Source organism: Petaurus breviceps, unplaced genomic scaffold, assembly GCF_028583685.1.
Source record: "Petaurus breviceps papuanus isolate PSGF00001 unplaced genomic scaffold, PetGlider_PUasm1.0 38, whole genome shotgun sequence".
NCBI classification, from domain to species: Eukaryota; Metazoa; Chordata; class Mammalia; order Diprotodontia; family Petauridae; genus Petaurus; species Petaurus breviceps.
The window spans coordinates 105,234,511-105,256,420 of record NW_027186304.1 but is presented as its reverse complement, the minus strand read 5'-3'; the positions used below and the strand labels follow the sequence as shown (position 1 = coordinate 105,256,420).

Sequence of the window (21,910 nt, the reverse complement as noted above, 5' to 3'; positions counted from 1 at the left end):
TATTTGTATAGTGATTTGTAAACTTGAAAGCACTACATAAATGCTATCTGCTATTGTAAGCATCATATCATCATCATCACCATTGTTATTATGCTTCAGGAATCAATGAGGCGTGATTCTGACCCATAGCACCCAGAAATAGACCAAGATTCAGAAAAATACTAGAGGTTCTCAGAAGCTTTTTTGTATGCCCAAAATCATGCAAACTGGCTGGTTATCAGTGCCTGAGGGCAGAAAAAAATATATTTTAGTATGCTCTGGTATTCTGTGTACCAGAATGCCAAGAGTAAATAATATTTATTAAAGGCCAACAGGTATATGATTTACATAGGTTCAATACAGTAATTTCATTTGCTTAGGTTTTTTTAACAATCATTGCAAGAAAGAAAGCATACCTTTTAAAAATCTTTGTTTAAACATGAAGATAGAACAGGATTTGGGAAAATAGGCATATATAAGTTGTGCAAAAAATACAGGACAAATACATTCCATTATCTAAGATTTTACTTCTATTCTAAAATAGAAATAAGGAAATTTCTGTCTACAAAAGACTCCAAAGTTGACTTGACGGAAGTCAAAAGAGTAATGTAAAACAAGGAGGTAAAATCTGAAATCATTTAAAGACATATCTTTCTGTGATAAAAATAGGGTATGGGATTGGATGACAGTGGATGTTTTGGGAGGACTCCATGATAGAAGTTTAAAAACTCTAAACTCTGAACTGCACTGCAGATGAGGGAAGAAAAAAAAGACAGTATCATGTGTTACTTACTCTTTGAGAACGGCATACCATATTGGCACTGGTAACAAACAATATATGTAATAGGTCCAGGGACAGGCTTGAATCAGCAGGAAGAATGCTATTAGAACTCCAATAACTACAAAACTGCATGGCAGGAGATGGCAGGGTTTCTGGAAAGCAAACACATTTTTAAGCTGTTATAAGCTGAGATCACAATACTCTGCTTTTAAGAGAATTTTAGAAGCTGGAGGTAAAATAATACTACCTTCTGAGGACCTATTATTGGCCAATGAAGCATCATACAAGAAAGATGAAATCTAAAAAAACCTGTAATTTGAGGAATAAACTAAAACCTTCACTTTACACAATTTTTTTCTTCATAGGAAATCCAAGAAAACAGGTGGTAGTCTAAAAGTTGTTTCTAAGTCAGTATTTTGGATTCATTTTCCATGAGAAATAATGTTACAAATTCCAGACTCTTAAGTTAAAGAACATATCCCTTAAATTTACTGAGTCTTCAACATTTGGGAAAATGAGCTCTTTGTTAGTCCCTTTTATATTTCTAAAAAACATAGTAGTATATTCATCTGATTCCATATTATTTAAGTATAATGGTAATTCCCTTTTCTTAGTAAAGATATCCTAAGTCCCTTAACTTCTCTCCATGTTATTGTATATAACTTTATAAATAGCTTCTCAAAACTACTATATTCTGCCAACCACACAATAGTATCAATAGCCTGCACATAAATTCTAATGGCAACTTTTCTAATTTTGAGTTCTGTTTTCCCATTATTGGAAGGGAATTTCTTAGTTTTTTCTTGTGACATCTGGGATTTTTACAAAAGAATTTTCAATAATTCTTCCAAAATACCTAGGCTAGAAAGATTTTCTAATCAATCGGATTCTTTTCACAGTACAATCTATGGATTTGTTTTGGTTTGATTAGGATAACTTTTTTGCCTTTATGTACCTTGAACTTTACTTGTCATCTGCTGGCCCAGTCACCAATATAGCTTCAGCCTCCACTTCTAATTTTAACATCTGCAGAACTAGAGATAGTTTCTCAGACTTGTCTAAAGCCTTTATTTAGGAATACTTAGCATATCTTGATTTAGCTCAGCAAGTCTTTTTGGAACATCCTCTACATTAAAGCCATTGGGTTTGGCCCAACAGGGAATACAAAGACATATCCCTGCTCTCAAGGGCCTCACGGAATCATTAAAAGGATAAAGCAAGTACATGAATATCTAGAATGCTAATGATTATATAAGTACTGTATAAATCAGCATAGAAAAAGAACCAAAAGAGAGAGCCCATTCATTTCTAGGGATTAAGAAAGGCTCCGTGGCAGGGGTGACATGTGAGATGGGTCTTGAAGAGTGGATAGAATACAGCTGGGCAAAAATTGTGAAGAAAGGCATTCCAAGTAGATCGAGAAAAGGTATGGAGGCAGCAGAGCATGTTCATAAAAAGCAGGTAGTTCATTTTGGAAGACATGTAAGGAATCTGAAGTAGAACTGTTCAAAAGTTAGGTTAAAAAGAATCAGTTGCCAGTTTGTGACAGACTCTAAATTACAGACTAAGAAGGTCAGACTGAATTTGCTTGGCTGTTGGGAGTCAGTGCAGGTTTCTAAGTCAAAAGAATGACAAGATTAGAATTCTATTTTTAGAAGATTATTCAGGTAGAGGAGAACAGTTTACACAATGACCACAGTAATGTAATGGAAAATAACAATGAAAGACTTTAGAACACTTATCGATGCAGTGACTAATTGTGACTTCAGAGACATGACAGAAAACATCTCTAGCTTCTCAGCAGAGAGGTGGCAGACAATAAGTATGGGGTGAAACATATAATTTCACATACAGCCAATGTGTTGATTAATTTTGCTTGACTGTACTTATTTATTAAAAGGAAGAGATTTTTGTGAGCAGAGAGTAGAATCACTGGGAAGTATCGGTGCTATAAAAAAAGAAAAGCATCAACAGAATATTAAAAAAAAAGATTATTAAGGCAGCAATGTGTAGGATGTGGTAATGTGTTAGCAGGTAAGACATATGAGCTAAAATTGTTTCATAATTGTTATTCTTTATCAACACCCTCATGTTGTAGAACAATTATCAATTCAATTTTCTAGACTGGGAAGCAGAGCTATGGATAAATTTCAGGATAGAAGATGAAGATGAAATTAGTACCTCCTGCAATGATTCGGGCGTAAGGAAATTTTAAAAAAAATCCATTGATTTGACTGAATTCCAGTCCTCCTTATATGACAATGATGCCCTTAAAGGCTTCCAACTTACTTTTTCACCTTTAACAACACTTCTTGTCAGACCAGAATGCGATTTGATGATCATTATAGTAGCAAAAGATATCCATCCAATAAAACCCATAACAACACTGATGCCCAAAAAGAATCTGTTGTAAGTGTGGTAATATGACAAGCCTTCCAGTGCAAGGTGAATCAGCTTCTTACAGAGAGAGATCTAGGGAAAACGAAAAACAAATAGCATGTGGCATGGAGAGAATTACAACAAATGTAATTTACATTCTAATACTTTACTGGATCTGAGACCAGATGTACATAGTTTTGTCAACAACAGCAGTCACAACCTATCTATATCTGTCCATTCTATTCAACATTTGTCCCAAATCATTCTCCGTAAATATTCCCCTGGTGGGGGGGGGGGGTCCATCCAATGTGTTAAGGGTCTTCCTTCCATTCTTCTAACATTGAGGGGTACCAGTGCAGTACATGGGTTGTCCACTGATTATCTCTCACTCTCCCTACATGACCAGCCCATCTTTTTTTCTTCCGGTCCATTTCTCTGACAGCATACTTCACCCATTTCTCATATGTAATATGTCATTCCTCATTTGTAATACAGTTTACCTTGCTTGTACCAACAAGAAACCTCTCCATTGCCCTTTAAGAAAAGAAAAATATTTCCCATTTATGTACTGGTGATATTTAATGAATTTAATATCATTCTCTACTGGAGCATTTCTTAAACTGTGAGTGGAAAAAGTTTAAGAAACTCTGCTCTATGTTATACTTCTCAAAGGATCTACCACTGAGGAATACAATCATGGAGTAGGTATTCCATGTGAATAATTTGGACAATTAAATCCAGTATGCAATGGTACTTACTGATGGAATTAATTGGGGATCTTTGGGATACTTCTGGACTCAGGAGACAGGACCATTGAACAACCCCTGTCTACTGGTAGATTCATCGACTAACACGTAGTATTGGGACCCACTTGGGATTCATATGGGAAATGGGATTTCAGATAAACTGCATTGACAAGATATTTTTCAAGTACCAAGTTGAGAACATATGAATTTTTAAGATGGAAAGGGGTCTGGATAGACCATTCATGAAATAACATTCTGGGAGATGCATGCACGAAAGGGGGCAGTGCTAGACATGGCAAATGGGTAAACATAATGGGAAAAGGCTGGGAAGGATGCCAAGGTAACATATGGGAGTCATTTATCACAACCACACAAAGATTAGGGATAATTGGCATGCTGATAGGTTAAAGGCAGTTTAGTTTGCAATGGAGGGACTCTATCTATGCCTAGAGAACAATACCTTAGTCCTAAGGAAGTAGGGAATAGATCAATATTAGACTAGGACAGATGGTCAACTAGATATTTCCTAAAACTATCCCTTAGATGATTACATGAATTTATGGAGTGGTCACTCCCAAGCTGAAGAAATGTTTTGCACAGCTTGTGAACTGTTTTGGTACCCAGACTTACAAAGGGTCCATGAAGACTGGTATTTTGCTATTTAGAGTTTGACAGAAATGGGTTTACATCCCAAGACTCTTTAAGATCTTTAGGCAAGTGTGAAAAGGAATAGCCTTAGGTCTAGTCCCAAGTGAACAACACTATCCTTACTGGTACTCGTGAATTTCTGTATATGGTAGATTAAGATGACCCAGATAGGGGAAAAAGATAGAATTATTAGTCTATGATTGTGATAGTAATGGAATATAAAGATTCCCCAGTATTGGCTTGGTTTTCAAATTGATTGTGTTAAAACCCAGAGCTTGTTAATTCCACTTGTGGGATGGACTTGTTGATGTGAAAAGAGAGTCCTGAACTGGGAGGAGCTGGTGATGTAGATTTGGAGAGACACAAGAGAGAGGCAGAAGAACTTTTTGGAAGCAGCACCTCATGGAGGCAGAGAGAGACTGAGAGAATTGCTGGGGGCCACTTTGAATTGCCCTGGACTTTTGAGACCTGCCCCCAGAGCTGCCAAGGACTGAGGAGACATGGCTGTTTTGCTGGTATTTTGTCTGTCTGTTTTGATGTTGTTTTGCCAGATTTGTCCACTGGTGAAAGACAGTCCTTTTGTTGAAGAAGTCCTGGAACCTGGCTTTTGGTTAAGAAGCCCTGAGACTGTCCTGCAGACAGAGAGTGAATACTGTCCACTGGTGAAGGACAGTGCTGTTGTTGCAGGGGTCTGGGAACCTTTCTGTTGGTTCAGAAGCCCTGAAGAAGGATTTTCTTGTTGTATGTTTACAGAAATCCTGGGAGAGGGTTTTGATAATGTTTTCAGGGGTTCTAGGACTGTTCTACAGACAGAGGATGAATTAATGAAGAGACTGGCAATGTATCTGGTGGCCTTGCTAAGCCTTGTCTCCCCAGGAACTAAGATTGCTGAGAACTTGCCTCTGTATCAAGATGAAGAAAAGACCTCCATTTGGGTATTAAGTGCTGTGCTTAAACTTGATGTAACTCTGGGGTAGATTCAATTGTGATCCAGGGGTGGGGAACTTTTGACCTTTTTGTGCTCTGTGATTGAACAGATGAAGGTACTTTACTTATGTTTGGAAACTAATCTCCATTTGAGAAGAGGGGCTTTGTGGTGGACTAAATGAAGGTACAGCCTAGGAGTGGAGTAGTATTTAGAACAGGGACTTTGTAATTGAATGATTGGAAGGTCCTGGGGTGGGGTAGTACTTGGAGATTATTTAATCATCCTTAGTAAATGCTGTATTTTGAATGATGTCATGTTTTGATCTTCTCTGTTCTTGGTTGGTCACTGAATAAAATGGAGAGCACCTATGCTGGTATTTTGAACCTTGGGAAGTTGCCTTTCCTTGGCATTACATTACAATGATTCATGGTGAATTCTTCCATTGGTGGGTGTTTCTGGAGAATCATTCAGTTAAACAAGGGACTGGATTTCATTTTAAGTATATCGAAATAACATTTGAAGATACTAGAAGTGGTACATTTAGGTGGAAAGTATAGGCAACAGGTTTCTTTCCTAAAATATTGAGGAATGAATGGAAAATGGTAATTAATTTTTCCAAATTAACACTTATTTTTTCCCTCCTCTCTGCATCCTGTCCCCACTAAAAGAAAAATCACAGAAACCCCCTGTTACAAAATGCAGTCAAGCAAAATGAATCTCCCCATTGAACCTGTCCAAAAATAGGTGTCTTGACGTGAGTTGCCAAGGACACCAAGGTACTAACAGAATGGAACAATACAGTTGGTCATTAGGAGAATATTTTTGAACCAGAACAGAGACTATGAACAGAGAAATGGGCAGAAGTAGTTTGATCTCCTTAGGTACAATTAAAATATTTGATTTCCTCTTTTTTTTCGGGGGATGGGAGGAGGCAATTGGGGTTAAGTGATTTGTCCAGGGTCACACAGCTAGCAGGTGGTCCAAGGCCAAATTTGAATTCAGACCCTGTGTCACCTAGCTGCCCCAATTAAAATATTTGAAATGAGAATGAATGACATAGCAGATTGGGCTATGTGCTTTTTCTTAAGCCCTAATGAGATGGTGTCTCTGTGATTGTATATAAGTACTAGGGATAGGGGCTTATAGTGTGTAAAGGCCTGATGGGGCATTGGAGAAGGGGAGAAAGGGTAACTTAGTACATGTGTTATAACTGAAAAAGGAACTTCTACATTCCATGGGAAAGCTAGATGATTAACTCCTTTCAGACAGTCTAATCACTATAGCTCAAGTACCACAGCATACAGACTGAAATTGAGTGAAGAAATCAACACACCCAGCTAGGAGACGCTGACTTTGACTTATTCCCCAATTGGGTTTTTATTTTACAAAAGGAGGACAAGAGAGTTGGGAACTGTATGCTAGTATCACTCCTTCCTCTCTTGTGTTTAGTCTACACGTTGGGAAGAATGCCTCATCCGGAGGTTTGTGTTAACTGTAAAAGAGGTTCCTAGAGTTCTGAGTGCAAGGGCATCACAGAGAGCACCATGACAGAATACTGAAGGAGTCTACAGCTTACCTAAAGACTACTACTCTTCAGTTCACTGATACCTTAACCTATTATACTACCTATTAGATGTGGGAATGATATGAAGGTCAAGGGCTTAAAGTGGCTGGAAGGTTCTTTCCCTACTGCCTAGGAAAGAACCATAGTCTGAGAAATAAAGGCTGATCATTCAGTTGGTGGATTAAGGAAAGTTGTGATGACTTTCCTTGCCTTCCTATTCTTGCTTAGCTGAAGATGTGGCAATATTCTAAGTATTCTTTATTGGTTAACTGGGATTATTGTAGAGTGGAGAAGAAAGGAAAGAAAGAAGAGATAAGTATAGCCAAAAGAATTATAGGTACTGCTGGATGGAAAATGGAAATTGATTTGGAGAGAGAAGAGGGACAAAGTATGGAATTACTGAAATTGAATGAAAGCCTAAAATGTGAGGGAGTATTGGGATCAGATTTTATCCCAATAGGGTTTAGTAACTGGGATAGGATTAGAACTACTTTTGCAAATGTGTTGGACGTTAACTTTGAGACAAAGGGTAGGGAGAATAAAAAGGAAGAAGAGATGAGAAGATATTTACCTAGGTCAGTCTTTAAAGTGATTTGTAACTCACTGTAAAGATGGACAAAGTTGAGGAAGACTTGAAGGGCATGCTGGTCTATTTCCTCAGTGGATCATACCATGAGTGGCAAATAAAGCTGTGCCAAATGCTTATATCATCGAGAATCTAAGTTATTCTGCAACTGCAGGGAAGGAACATTAATAATCCAGCAATCAACAAGCATTTATGAAGTGCTCCCTGTGAACCAAGAACTATGCCTAGGGATATAAAAAAGTGGGAAAAAAAAAATCCTTGCTCCCTCCTCCTACATACTGACGGGGGAAACATATGCTTATGCTTATAATATAATATAAATAATGTGCATATGTTTATACAGAGGATAGAAAGAAGGTCGTCTTAGAGGACAAAGCTGGGGGCAGCTGAGCACCAGGAAAAGTCTTCTGCAGAATGTGTCATTAGAGCTGAATCTTGGTGTAAACTAGAGATTCTAAGAGTGGGAGTGAAGTGGAGATCATTCTAAACACTGGGGACAGGCAGAACAAAGGCATGGAGACAAAAAAGAGAGCATTATGTGTGAGGAGCAGCAGGTAGCCAGTAGTGTATAAGAAGCCTGGAAAGACAGAAATAGGCCAGAATGTGAAGTGCTGTAAATGCCAGAAAGAGGCTAAGATATTTGACTCTAGAGGTAGTAAGGAACCACTGGAGATCAATGAATAAGCAATGACATGGTCCAAGCTGAATATTTGGGAGATCACTCTAAGAGCTATGTGGAGGATGGACTGGAGAGGGATGAGATATGAGGTGGGGAGAACAATTAGAAAACTAGTGTAATTGCCCAGGTGGGAGGTGACGAGGGCCTGAACTAGGGTGGTGGTGGTGTGAGCAGAGAGATGGGAATGAATACAAGAGATATTATGAGATAGACAAGACAAGATTTGGTAACTTAATGCATATGTGGGGTGAGTGAGAATGAGAAGTTGAGTATGACAGTGAGGTTGCAAGCTTAGGTAAGTGATGATATCACTGACAGTAATGAGGAAGTTCAGAAGATTGGTGAGTTTGGGGAGGGAGGCAATAAGTTCTGTTTTGAATTTTTAAGTTTGAGCTGCCTATAGGAAATCTTGTTTGAAATATCCAATAGACAGATGGTGATATGGAACTGGAACTCCAGAGTGAAATGTGCATAAAAATGATAAGTGAACCAAAGAAGTGGGCCCAGGAAAGGGCCATGAGGGAAAACCCACAGTTAATGGGGGTGACATAGGGTAGCATTACATTTTATAACATTCTAAAATTAATTTGCTAACTTGAAAACAGTTCCACTTCTAGAAAGAATGAGAAAGTAATGAAGATTCTCTTGTTTCCATCCTAAAATATATAGAATGATAATACATCATCTCAGTCTTTTGACAAAAGTGTAAAGATTGTTTTACAAAATATTTTTTTTTTTGCTTTTTAGAAGGGGGAAGGCAGGGCAATTGGGGTTAAGTGACTTGCCCAAGGTCACACGGCTAGTAAGTGTTAAGTGTCTGAGGTCAAATTTGAACTCAGGTCCTCTTGATTCCAGGGCCAGTGCTCTATTCACTGCGCCACCTAGCCGCCTCTGTTTTACAAAATATTAATAACATTTTTAAAACCACAAAACAAAATATCTCATTTAAAAAAATACTCAGAAATACAAAGTAGTTGCTTATTTTTGAGAGTGAAATGGGATTGTTTCCTACTTTTGAAGTTAAGAACCTTAAGGAAAAGAAAAACCCAAGAAAATAGGAGAAATGAAAACATGGTTCTGCCATGAATCTGTCTTTGACTTCTGACACAGAACAGTTTCAAGCTGTTTTGGTTGCCTTCCAAAAGGATTTTAATAAGTTGATTTTTTTTTTTTGGTTTAAACTCATGTATTTTCCTATAGAAATGATGTTACATTAGAAAATCAGGTTCTGGTCAAGATGGCAGAGTAGAAGCAGAACCTCTGTGGGGCTCCAGCTTCCACCTTCCCCAATCCATGTAAAAGGGGACTTTAAACAAACTTTGGAGCTGCAGAACCCACAAAATGACACAAAGAAGCTAATCTGCTGAGGACATCCTGGCAGGAATCGGCCAGCGCAGTGCTCTGGGAGCCAAGCCCAGGCCCCCGTGAGCCGGAGGTTTTAGCCCCAAGGTGGGCCTGACCAGCCACGGACTAGAGGGACTCCAGATCACCAGCAGCTGTGGCCATTTCCAGATTCATCAACACACAGATGTGAAGGACAAAGTGAGAGGTCAGTGCAGTATGGATTTTGGGACCAGTAGTTGGGAGTGTGTCAGCTTTGGCCCCAGGGCGAGAAACCACTGAGGAGCCCCGATGCAGCCGCCATGTGGCAGCTTCAGCTCCTGGCCTGCAGAGTGTAGGGGGACCAAGCGACCAGTCTGAGTGGTAATCACTCTTGCTTTAACCTGCTTGGATCTGGATTATGGTCTAGGGTGGGGGTCCTGGGGTGCATGACCAGCTTGCCAGAGTGTGTGGAGGCCTCAGATAGGGCACCCAACTAATACCTCCGGCAGCTGAGAAAACCCCAGCATTTGGGACAAAAGGTACCCTGTCTGGTGGCAGAGTCCTACTGTGGCAAAAAGCCCAGGGTCAAGTGACTGAGGGGTGAAATGACCAGACAAAGGAAGCAAAACAAACAGAAGAGTCCAACATTAGACTCCTATTTTGGGGACAAAATGGGGCAAAGCATAGAACAGGAGGAAGATAGTGAAGTCAGAACTCCTGCACCAAAAGCTTCAAAGGAAAATATGAGCTGATTACAGGCCACAGAGGACCTTAAGAAGCAGATAACAGAAGTGGAGAAATATTGGGAAGAGAAATGAGAACAATGCAAGAAAATTAAGAAATGAGAGTCAACAGCCTGAGTGAGGAAAATCACACCTTAAAAAACAGACTGACTCAATTGGCAAAAGAGGCTCAAAAAGGCAATGAGGGGAGGAATGCCTTGAAAAGCTGAATTTGCCAGATGTAAAAAGAATCTCAAAAGCTCAATGAGGAGAATCATTCCCTTGGATTTAGACTGGAGCAAAGGGAAGCTAGTGACTTTAAGAGAAATCAAGATGATGTTAAACAGATCCAAACAAATGAAAGAATAGAAGGCAGTGTGAAATATCTCATGTGAAAAACGACTGACCTGGAAAATAGATCCAGGAGAGATAATTTTAAAATTATTGGGCTACCAGAAAGCCATGATAAAAAAAAGAACCTAGAAATCATCCTCCAAGAAATTCTCAAGGAAAATTGCCCTGATGTTTTAGAACCAGAAGGCAAAATAGAGGTTGAAAGAATCCACCGATCACCTCCTGAAAAAGATCCCAAAAAGAAAACTCCTAGGAATATTATAGCCAGGTTCTGGAATTCCCAGATCAAGGAGAGAATATTATAAGCAGCCAGGAAGAAACAATTTGAATATTGTGGAAACACAATCAGGATAACACAGGATCTGGCAGCTTCTACACTGAGGGATCGAAGGGCCTGAAATAGGATATTCCGGAGGGCAGAAGAACTGGGATTAAAACCAAGAATCACCTACCCAGCAAAACTTAGTATCATCTTTCAGGGGAAAATATGGTCATTTAGTGGAATAGAGGATTTTCAAGCATTCTTAATGAAAAAAAAACATATTTGAATAGAAAATCTGACATCCAGATACAAGAAGCAAGAGAAGCTTGAGAAGGTAAACAGGGAAAAGAAATCATAAGGAACTTATAAAAGTTGAACTATTAACATTCCTACATGGAAAAACGATAATTGTAATTGATGAAACTTTTCTCAGTATGAAAATAGTTGAAGGGAATAGAAATATATACATACATATATATATATGTCTATATCAGAGGTTATACGGACATATGAATACATATGTGAATGTGTGTATATATGCTTACAGGTATACATAGATAGAGGGCACAGGTCCAATTTAATAGGAAGGGATGATACTTAAAAGAGGAAATTAAGAGGTGAAAGAGGAATATAATGAGAGGAGATGGAGAGAGACAGAATGGGATAAAATAACTCATAAAGCAGAGGCAAGGGAAAAGGGTTACAATGGAGGGTAATAATAGGAAGGCAAAAGGGAATGGGTCAACATTATTCTCACTGAATTTGGCTTGGGGAGGGAATGAAATACACACTATAGGGTATCTCACCCTACAGGAGAGTAGGACGAAGGGGATGAGAGGGGGGATGATGGAAGGGAGGGCAGGCTGGGGGGGAAGGAAGTTGGGAGCACTCACTTTTGAAAAGGGACAGGATCAAAGTAGAGAATAGAACAAGTGGAAGGTGGGATAGGAGGGAGGGAAATATAGTCAATCTTTTACAATATATCTACTATGTTAATGTTTTGCATTAGCTACACATGTACAATCTATACTGAACTGCTTATCTTTCCAGTAAGAGTGGGTGACAAGGGAGGAAGGGAATGAATCTGGAATTCAAAGTTTTTAAATCAAATGTTTAATATTATATATACATATATACTATTATTAATACTATCTTACATGTAATTGGGAAAGAAGATATACAGGCACTGGGGCATAGAAATCCACCATGCACTCCTGGAAAAATCTAAGGGGGTATGGAAGAAGATATGGGAGAGAGCAGATCGGAGGAGGTGATATCCTGTGGGACTGCTATGCTGGGGTGGTGAGTAGGGGAAAAACGGGGAGAAAATTTGTAACTCAAAACCTGGCAGAAATTAATGATGTAAATCAGAAGTTAATAAAGCATTTGAAAAATGAAAAAAAAAAGAAAGAAAATCAGGTTCCAGTGCTAATCCACAAAAATCTTATAGTATAATATAGTTGGGATATAAAGAAGGAACTACTCACAGATGTAATATTTGTTAGTTCCCTACTGAGAAAGGAATATGGTGGCTCACAGAATATATTTCTTCCTTTCCAGGACTCAAAAGAGTTCCCTACTCTGTTCTCCAGGAGCAATAATGGCCATATGTATAGGACTTTCAAGAAATTGAGAATATATACTTGAGTGTATATAAGTAAATACACTTACCACATCCTTATACTTCTTCTGTTTAAGGTAGGATCTTGCTTTTTCTAAAATCTCAAGTTGTTTGGAATCAGAAAGTAATCTACAAAAAACAAAATACACTTGTTAAAAGGATACGAAGTCCAGGTTACCTACATCTGATAACTTTATATATTGGGGCAGAGATTATTATTAGCTTGGAGAGTTTGGAGTAGAAGAATAACACCAGGAAGAAGAGGTTCAAGTCATTTTATTGGAACAGACCTCAAAGGTTATCTAGTCCAAGTTCTTCCTGAAACATATATCCGCAAACTGTCAGCAATTTTTGCCTGAGAACCTCCTGTGACAGGGGCTTCCCTAGCCCATGAGGCAGCCCATTTCATTTCTCAATGCCTCTGATTGTTGGGAAGTTTTTCCTTAAACTGAGCCTCTCAGAATTCCTTTGCAGTGGTCCTACTTATATATTCTTGGGTCAAGGAGAAAAAAAGGCCACTACTTTCTCTGTCTGCTACTACATCAGAATCAAAAAATTGCTATCATGTTGCCCCCACCTTCCAATAATTTTCTTCCTTCAGTCAACTTTCACATAGAAAGGTTTCAACTTTCTTCATAATCCTCTTGGTAGTTTTTACAACTTCTCAATGGCTCCCTTAAAATGTTTATCTCCATCCCCCAAAATGAGGATGGTACCTTCAACATAGTAGGCATGCCTTACAAATATCTGTTGAATAAGGGACTGACAGTGTCTGAGTATCCTTCAGACAGGGTTTTTGGATTTGCAGGAATATCAAAGGGGAATTTTGAAAGAGAAAAGACTGTGGAAACTGGATGTAGGAACTAAGGCCTGAAAGGTCGGCTGAGGTCATATCATGGAGGTATGCGAATGTCAGGACAAGGAGTTTGGATTTTACTTAGTGTGTAATGGGAAATCACTGAAGATACTGATTCGATGTTCAGAGATGTGCATCAGAAAGATTAATCACCCAGTGGGATACAGAATAGACTAGGATCATTTTATTCCTTTCTTATTATTGTAAGAGATATACATGAAAGTTTTGGGGATGTTATGTGTGAGTGAGAATATGTTAAATTTACCTTATTAATCATAAGACTCACAAATGTAATAACTTTTGAAGCTCCCAAATGTGAGAATTCTACAGATATACCTTAATTAGAAAGCCTTTTTTTTTTATTCAAAGACATTTCAAACATGAATTTACTATTTTAACAGAATGTAAATTCTATTAGTAAAAGCTTATTTTTCCTTTGCAATATTTTAAGCATATACCTGTACTGCTAAGGAAGTTGCCTGCGTAGCTTTTCCTTGCTTTCACATCAAAAAGCAAGCAGAGATGCACAGAACTTGGAATGGATTCAGAAAAGTGGCAAAAAAGATTAAAGAGAAGAAAATTACCTTTTCCTTGAGAGGAGGTTAAAGATCCTAAATAATTGAGCTTGGAATAGAAAGGCCTTGGTGGGGGCACAATAATTGTCTCCACATGTTTTAAGAATTATTATACAGAGGATACTGATTCTGATTAGCTATTCTCTACCTGCCCTAATGAGAGTAAATGGACTTAAACCATAGTATGAGGAACTGGGCTCATATGTAAGAAAGGATTTCCTCACAGTGAAAGAAGTTTAGATTCTGGAATCTACTTTTTTGTAATCACTGTTGAATTGCATTGGAAATACTTAAAAGAAGCACAGGTTCATCTGTCCCAGATTGTACAGGCAGCAGTATTCAAAGTCCCTTCTAGTCATAGAAGTATATAAATCCTAGATTTCCTGTAGCAATACTTCCAGATAATTTTTAAGGGATTTGATGATGATAAATCATTAGGAGGAAAAATGGATGATAAAATATGAATGGAAAACTTTATGTGTAAATGAAAAATATTTAAAAGAATACTGTGAAATTATAATCAGTTGAATATTAGTGTTACTGATTCAACAGTTACATGTGATGCATTAGAAACGACCTAATTACAACTGAGTGCATCAGCTAGGATGTAGCCATGATTGGCAAGAAAATATACAACTATGAAAGAAGACTCTGGTAGGGAGAAAAACTACTTCTAATCAGTGTGCATTTGATTATTCATGTAGCTTTTCAATACATCTTGCCAAGTAATCTTGAGTTGGCAAAAAAAGAAAAGAAAAAGAAAAGATAAGGCCAAGATGAAAGTATAGAAATACACAGAAATATGATAGTATTGATAAAAATAAGTAGAAATATGCAATGGTTAGTCTAGTCAATAAATGGAGAAGACAAAGGGGGAGGATCTGATATGATGGTGATTTACTGACAAGGTTCTCCAAAATATGAATAAGTACTTAAAAATTCACGGACTTCCTAAAAACCAACATGAAAAACTGAAAGGATTCCAGGGAGTACTGCTGCCCAATGGAAATGTTCAAAAAGAAAACAATCTGGGAGGTGAGAGAAAATGTTTGATTCCCTCCCAAAAAGCACAAATAGGATAAAAATGAACAGGGAGGAAAAAATACACCATCATGTCCTGGTTAGAGGAAAATAAGTTACTTTACACTCATATTTGTTAATTATGAATTCTGATATTTACATTTGTGTCTGTTTAGCAATTTGGGTATTCAATCTAGGACAGATTTACAGAACTATTACAACATAAGACTTGTTTGGCTCTTGTTAATAATTCTATACCCAGAAATGGAAGAACTTCGTAGAAGAGCAAGATATGTTGATATAACATTGAACCTCTATGCAGAATGATTGCTAATGAAATGATTAAATCAACTGTAACAATTTTAGTGAACCTTTTGACCAGGGATTAAGCACAAACCAGGAAGAGGTTTTCATTATCCACATACTACAATAAACATGTAAGTACTTATGTTTCACTTTAAAGTAATTTAAAATCTGATAGCAATCTTTAAACTTCTACTTTTTAAAGAAATACATAGTTAGAAATAATAATACAGTGAGTAAATACAACCTTTTTTATTATTCATGCTGCATTTTAAAGAATGCAGACTAGAACTGTACAACTGTATAAGTAAGCATTGGGAGAGTAATGGGCAAAGTTACTATTACTGTGTAAGAGCAATATTGTTCAATTGTAAATTAAAAACAATAGGGGTAGCTAGGTGACGCAGTGAATAGAGCACTGGCCCTGGAGTCAGGAGGACCTGAGTACTAGCCTCAGACACCTAACACAAAACTAGCTGTGTGACCTTGGGCAAGTTGCTTAACCCCAATTGCCCTCCAAAAAAAAAAAAGCAAAAAAGAACAACAACACAACAAAAAGGATTAGCATGCTGTTGCAGAAAGGATTCTACATTTGGATTCAAAAGGTTTGAATTCAAACCCCTTTCTGCTATTTATTGTTCCTGTAACCATGGGTCAATGGCTACCTGTAGAGCCAATGCAATATTTACAGCACCCACAATCATGATAAAGACCATGACTATAAGTATCACATGACATTCAATAGAAAAATATACCAGATTCTCCAGGTAGAGAACAGAACTGAAGCATTTATTTAGACACTAGAAAACCAAATCCCAAAATCAATAAGCCGATTCCATCACAGTACCAAAGATATTCAGAAGCCACAGTAACACTGAGAGCCATGGCATCCTTCAGCCTTCCCACAATAGAATACCAGATCAATATTTACTCACAAACCTCTCTATCTCCTTAATGAGCTATCTCTCTCCCCCAAAGTCTGGTGCACTCTGAACCAGCTTCCTGTGGGCTCTGCTTCCCTTCAGCAAACTCCTCCCACCACAGGCTCCATGTGACTACATTCAGCCTATGGGGGACAGAGTTTATCTTCACAGCAGGGAAGCTTTCTGTGAGCTGCTGCTCCACCCTTTAGCAAATTCCCTCCATCACAGGCTCCATGTGACTACATTCAGCCTATCAGGGGGCAGAGTTTACTTTCAAAGCAAGGGAGGTCTTCAACCTCCCCTAGGTCTATTAAGGGGCAGGGAAGATCTCTAAATTCCCAGTTCCATTACACTACCCCTCTAGTCATCAGCTTCCTCAATTCTGAAATGAATAGACTTGCATTAGAGGAGGGATTCTTGACCTTTTTGTGTCACAGACCCTTTGGCAACCTGGTGAAGTCCATGAACACCTTTTCGGATGAATGTTTTCAAGTGTATGAAATACATGGGTATTATAAAGGAAATAAATGTTGGTGAAAAAAAAAGGATGTACTTTTTTTTCCATCCAATTTCACAGACCCTCTTTCCTGAACACAAGAAACTGGATTAGAGGATTCTAAGGTCCTTTTCAGCTCTTATAAGACATAGGATTGTTAAAATATACATAATATGTGTGTATACATGTATGTATGCACATATATGTATATGCATGCATATATATATATATATATGAAAGATGTTTCTGAGTAAAGCTGTAGAATTTCTTTCTTTGTAAATTAAAAATTTTTAGACAGTGGAAATGATTAGGAAATTTTCCCTTATACTATAGCAGAATTTCTCTCCCTTTAACTTCTATCCAGTGCTCCAAGATCCTAGTTATTTATCTTTGCTGTGGTCCTTAGCAGAAAGTAGTAAACATAACTTAAGTGATCTTCCAAAGTTTCTTTCACTCCTAGATTTCCATGAGCCTAGAGATATTCTTTAAAATGGAAATTTAATATCATTTCCATAAGAGTTAGAATTATTCTTTAAGAATGGAAATTTGATATCATTTCCATAGTTTCAAGATAAATAAATTACTTCATTGCATGAACATAATTATAAATGAGCTAATTATAAAAATGCTTATAATTGATCCCTTATGAGATGTTAGGTTTAAATACACCTAACAAAATTAGTATTTCTACCTCCCTCTTTATGCCTCACTCAGGAATGCTCTGATTAAATGAAGTTACTGTATCTATTCCATAGGAACATTCTGACCCTGGGGGTCAACAAACTACAGCCCGTATAGTGTGTTTTTGTCCAGGCCTACCAGATAAGAATAGCCGTTACATTTTAAAATAACGTTTTATGGTATTTTAAAAAAATTAAACCTTTCTGAGGGATGGATTTGACCTTCTAGCTGTAGCTTGCAGATCCTTGGCCAGTCTGTGTTTAACTGTCTTTGACAGTTCAGTTTGAGTTACATACCATCTTGCAATGAAACTTTGTGACAAAAACTTAAAAATAGAAGATGATCACATCTGCATTAATTAGGCACTGTAGCATAGTAGAGAGAGAACTGGGTTTGAAACTGCAAATACCTGGGTAAGTCACTTAACCTTTCAGTGCTCCAGGCAACCCTCTAAGATGACAAGTTGCAGAGAAGGTACCAACTTCCATTGGTAGAATTTGGGAGTTCCCTCTACTTACAAAATCATAGGTCTAGGCCCTATCTCTATTATTAAATAAAATTTACCATCTTGTTATGATTAACACATGTGTATATAATATAGTCATGTTATTTCTTTTTTTATTTTTTTTAAGCAATCAGGGTTAAGTAACTTGCTCTAGGTTACACAGCCAGTTATTTCTGGGTGTGGTGCTGAGTATCTGAGCCCGGATTTGATCCCTAGGTCATCCCGACATTAGAGCCGGTGCTCTTACTCGTTGAGCCACCTGGCCTCCCCTAAGCAATTGGGGTTAAGTTAACTTGCTCAAGGTTACACAGCCAGGTGTTTCTGGGTGGGTAATAAGTGTCTGAGCCCGGATTCGATCCACATGTCATCCCGACACTGGAGCCAGTGCTCTTACTCACTGTGCTACCTGGCCGCCCCCATGTTATTTCACAAATTATTTTTTGCAGAATGCAGTTATGAACCAAATGCTGAATAAGAACCAAGGACTGTTAATTATTAAATTCTTAAACTGACTTAAAATATCATATTATATTAGCAAAGATGGCATGTAAACAACATATTAAGTAGCCTATTTATGATATGGCTCAGAGCGAGGCAATGGCTCCTTTTACATCACTGTAATTCTTAAATATTAAACAAAAGTAATTAATTATAAAAAGCAAAGAATCATGGAATCTCAGAGCTGAGAGGCACCATGTCTGAAGTAAGAATTCCCTCCACAATATTCCCTATAATGGCCATCCAAAGAATTGTAGTGATAGGAAATTTCCTACCTTACAAATACACCATTCCATTTTTGGACAGCTATAATTGTTAGGAAGTTTTCCCTCAAAGAAGTAAAAACTCTTTCCCTTTCATCTCTACTCACTGATCCTAGTTCTGTCCATTAAATCAAGCAAGATCAATCAAATACATCTTTCATGTTGAACACGGTGACTTTTCTCAAAAGGTCTCTTTACATGGGTCAGATATTTTAACTTTTTGCCAATTTCCTTTCTTCATATGCTTTCACATACCTCTTGCTACAGTTGAGTATTTCTGTAAACAGGAAATCTCTAATTGCAATATGCTCCAAAATTCACTTGTAAATGACTTCATTGGGACTTGGAACACATTTTCTCATAGGAACAATGTTATAAATGGTGGCTAGGTTGCCAGCTTATCCCCCAAAAGTCTATTTAACACATAGCATAACAGAAATAGAGGATACTTTTATGAAGAAAGAAAAATAGAAAATAATATTCTATCAATAGCAATGTTTCTATTAGCATTCCTCTTTAGCAAGAAGACAACTAGATGACCTGTATGGATCCTTCCATTCAAAAGATAAAGTATGTATAATTTATACATACCGTATCAATGAGAATAGAATGAAAGGGATGATTTAATTGGAACTGAAGAAGGTGGGGCATAGAAAGAAAAATAGAGGCACAGGTACATGAGTAGACTAGAGGAAGATAAAGACATTATTTTTCTTATTCCCCTCTCCTAGATTCTGGGGACACCCATACCTTTGACCTTGTGAGCACCTATGCTTGAATGCCTGTACTGAAGAACCAGACTCTCCGAAGTGCTCTTGTCACAGTGTGTAACAAAAGGGCAACCCAGTGAGTTAGGAAAAAGTTTTATTATCTAAGGCAGTGGTTGCCAAATGTTTTTGATCATGTACCCGTATCAGTAAAAACTTGTACTCTGAATATAGGTATATTTACTTCTTTATAAATAATGTTCATGGCACTATCTCACTGAAAATTATATATTCCAAAACTTAGACAAAAATTAAAATTAAAATTATTTTGAAAATATTATTTTAACGGTAGAAAAACCTATTTGCTTTCACTAAAATATCATAGTATTTTGGTGAGAGAATGAAAGAGTATGCTTTATTATAAATCATACTTTAAAACTTTGTGATATAACAATTCGAAGGTCTGGTTCTAAGTTCTGTTTATTTTCATACTTGGCTTTAATGGCTGTCACAGTTGAAGAAGATACATCACAAAGACATGTAGATCCAAATGGAAGAAATGCATCGTTGGCTGTGCTTACTAAATCATGATACTCATTTTTCATTCCCATCTACCAATTATGTAAAGGTCTTTGTTGAAATTCAGCTAGTAAATTTCCATCTTCCCTGATTTCAATCAGTCATTCTTGAAGGCTAATCAAATGCTGTGTTATTTTTATATTTTTAACAAGTGTGTCCAGGAACTTTTCATTTGGAAGATATTTAGAGAGGTAAGAAAAAAATTTTATCCATAAGTTTTTTAAGTGTGCAGATGTGTTTTTATAGGTGACATATCATTTTCCGTAAGCCAGAGTGGAGAAGCTAAGTATTCATGAAAAGGGTATGGGTAACAGAGTCAAATACTGTAGAGAGGTCAAGAAGGATGACGACTGAAAAACATCATCAGATATGTCAATTAAAAGATCATTTGTAACTTTGAAGTAGACAGATATAGTTGAGTAAGGAAGTAAAGATAAGGAAGGTGAGAAACTGAGGACTTTCTTTAATGGAATTAGGGAAATCAAGGAAAGATCATGCTATAATAAAAATAACAATATAATAGATAACAGTTATGTAATACTTTAAGGTTTGCAAAGATAGCAACCCATCAATAGGGATTCATACTTTGCAGCTTACTGCATACTGTAGAAAACAAAAATATGGCTTTTACAAGGCTTTGGTAGCACAGGGTCTGCTTGAGACTCCTGTATCAATCATAAAGAGATTTAGGGGCAGAGGTGGCAGTGTATGGGGATGATAGGAGGAAAGAGGAATTTTTTCTTGTAGATGCTTTGGGTACTAGCACTCAGTTAGGTTATAACTGCTTTAAGGGGCCAAGACCTGGTGAAGCCAAGGGAGGTCAGTAGGGAAAAGCAAGGCTCAATTATAATAGGTAAAGGGGATGGTGTAGTTGTATGGCAGTTGTCCACAACGGATTATTGTGGGGGAACATGAGATTCAATCCATCTTCTCACCCTGTGATTTGTTCATCACACATCTTTTAGAGTCATGCTACTCACCTTCCCTCAGATAGCAATGGCCCCCACTTTGGAACCATTAATCTAAGGTACAGATCTTGTACTTGATGGGGACAAATTAGCAACAGATGTGAAAGCATCTTGAAAAATTGAGTCATATAAATGTGAGGTGCTATCATTACCAGAATATCTCATTCTAAAAATACTTAAATTGTATTATATACCTGGGCTGCATCATTTCTTTTAACAAAAAAAGATGTTTTAAAAGATCCTAGAATTAACAATCCAGTTGAGAATACAAAATAACACATACAAAGAAACAATACAGAGTAATTAAATTAACTGTGTGGGGAAAGGAGGGGTAGTGATGACACAAGTACAAAAGTCAAAGAAAATATATGATCAAAAGCTTAGTACTGTGGTACAGGTTAACTATGGCCAGGAGCTCAAGAGTTTGTATAAGGGGAGAAATCACTAGGGATCGGAGTAGTGAGGGAAGGTTATGTAGGAAAAGTAAGGGGCTCTAAAGGACGGAGAGGATTTGGATGAAAATAGTAGGGTGGGGTAGGCAAATCTTGGACTAGATAAAGAACATGACAAAAGCCACAGATGGAGGAATTAGTCAGTGTCAAGGATGGTGAGACCAGCTTGATTGCAGGGGAAGAGTCATGTTGAAAAAGCTGGCTTTAGAAACAGAAAGACGTAGGTTCAGATTCAATCTCTGACACATACAGATTCTGTGATCCTGGGCAAGTCCCTTGAGCATTCAGTGCCAGCTGGCCACACTCTAAAACTAAATAAGCTGCACATCTGCATTTGCTGAGTGAGTTACCTTATTTACCAGGACCTCTCTGAGACACCAATGAAATCACACGTCCTGCCCCCATCCCCAACTCCAAAATTAAATAAATGTGAGTTAGCATTATTAGCAGAAGATCTAACTCTAAAAACACCCAGTATGAACTTGGTCTAAAGCCTTTATCAACCGTTATTT

The 21,910-nt window shown here is 37.6% G+C and overlaps 1 protein-coding gene across 3 annotated transcripts in view; it reads right to left on the bottom strand.

Moving 5' to 3' along the window:
- Nucleotides 1-21,910, bottom strand: part of PIGN (phosphatidylinositol glycan anchor biosynthesis class N) — a 226,101-nt gene that overhangs the window by 84,647 nt on the left and 119,544 nt on the right. For all 3 annotated transcript variants that reach the window (XM_069100249.1, XM_069100250.1, XM_069100251.1), the window contains 3 exons: nt 12,623-12,701; nt 3,050-3,232; nt 773-912 (listed from right to left, as the gene is read on the bottom strand). In XM_069100249.1, the coding sequence (XP_068956350.1) occupies nt 773-912; nt 3,050-3,232; nt 12,623-12,701 (402 nt within the window). The remainder of the gene's footprint in view (nt 1-772; nt 913-3,049; nt 3,233-12,622; nt 12,702-21,910) is intronic.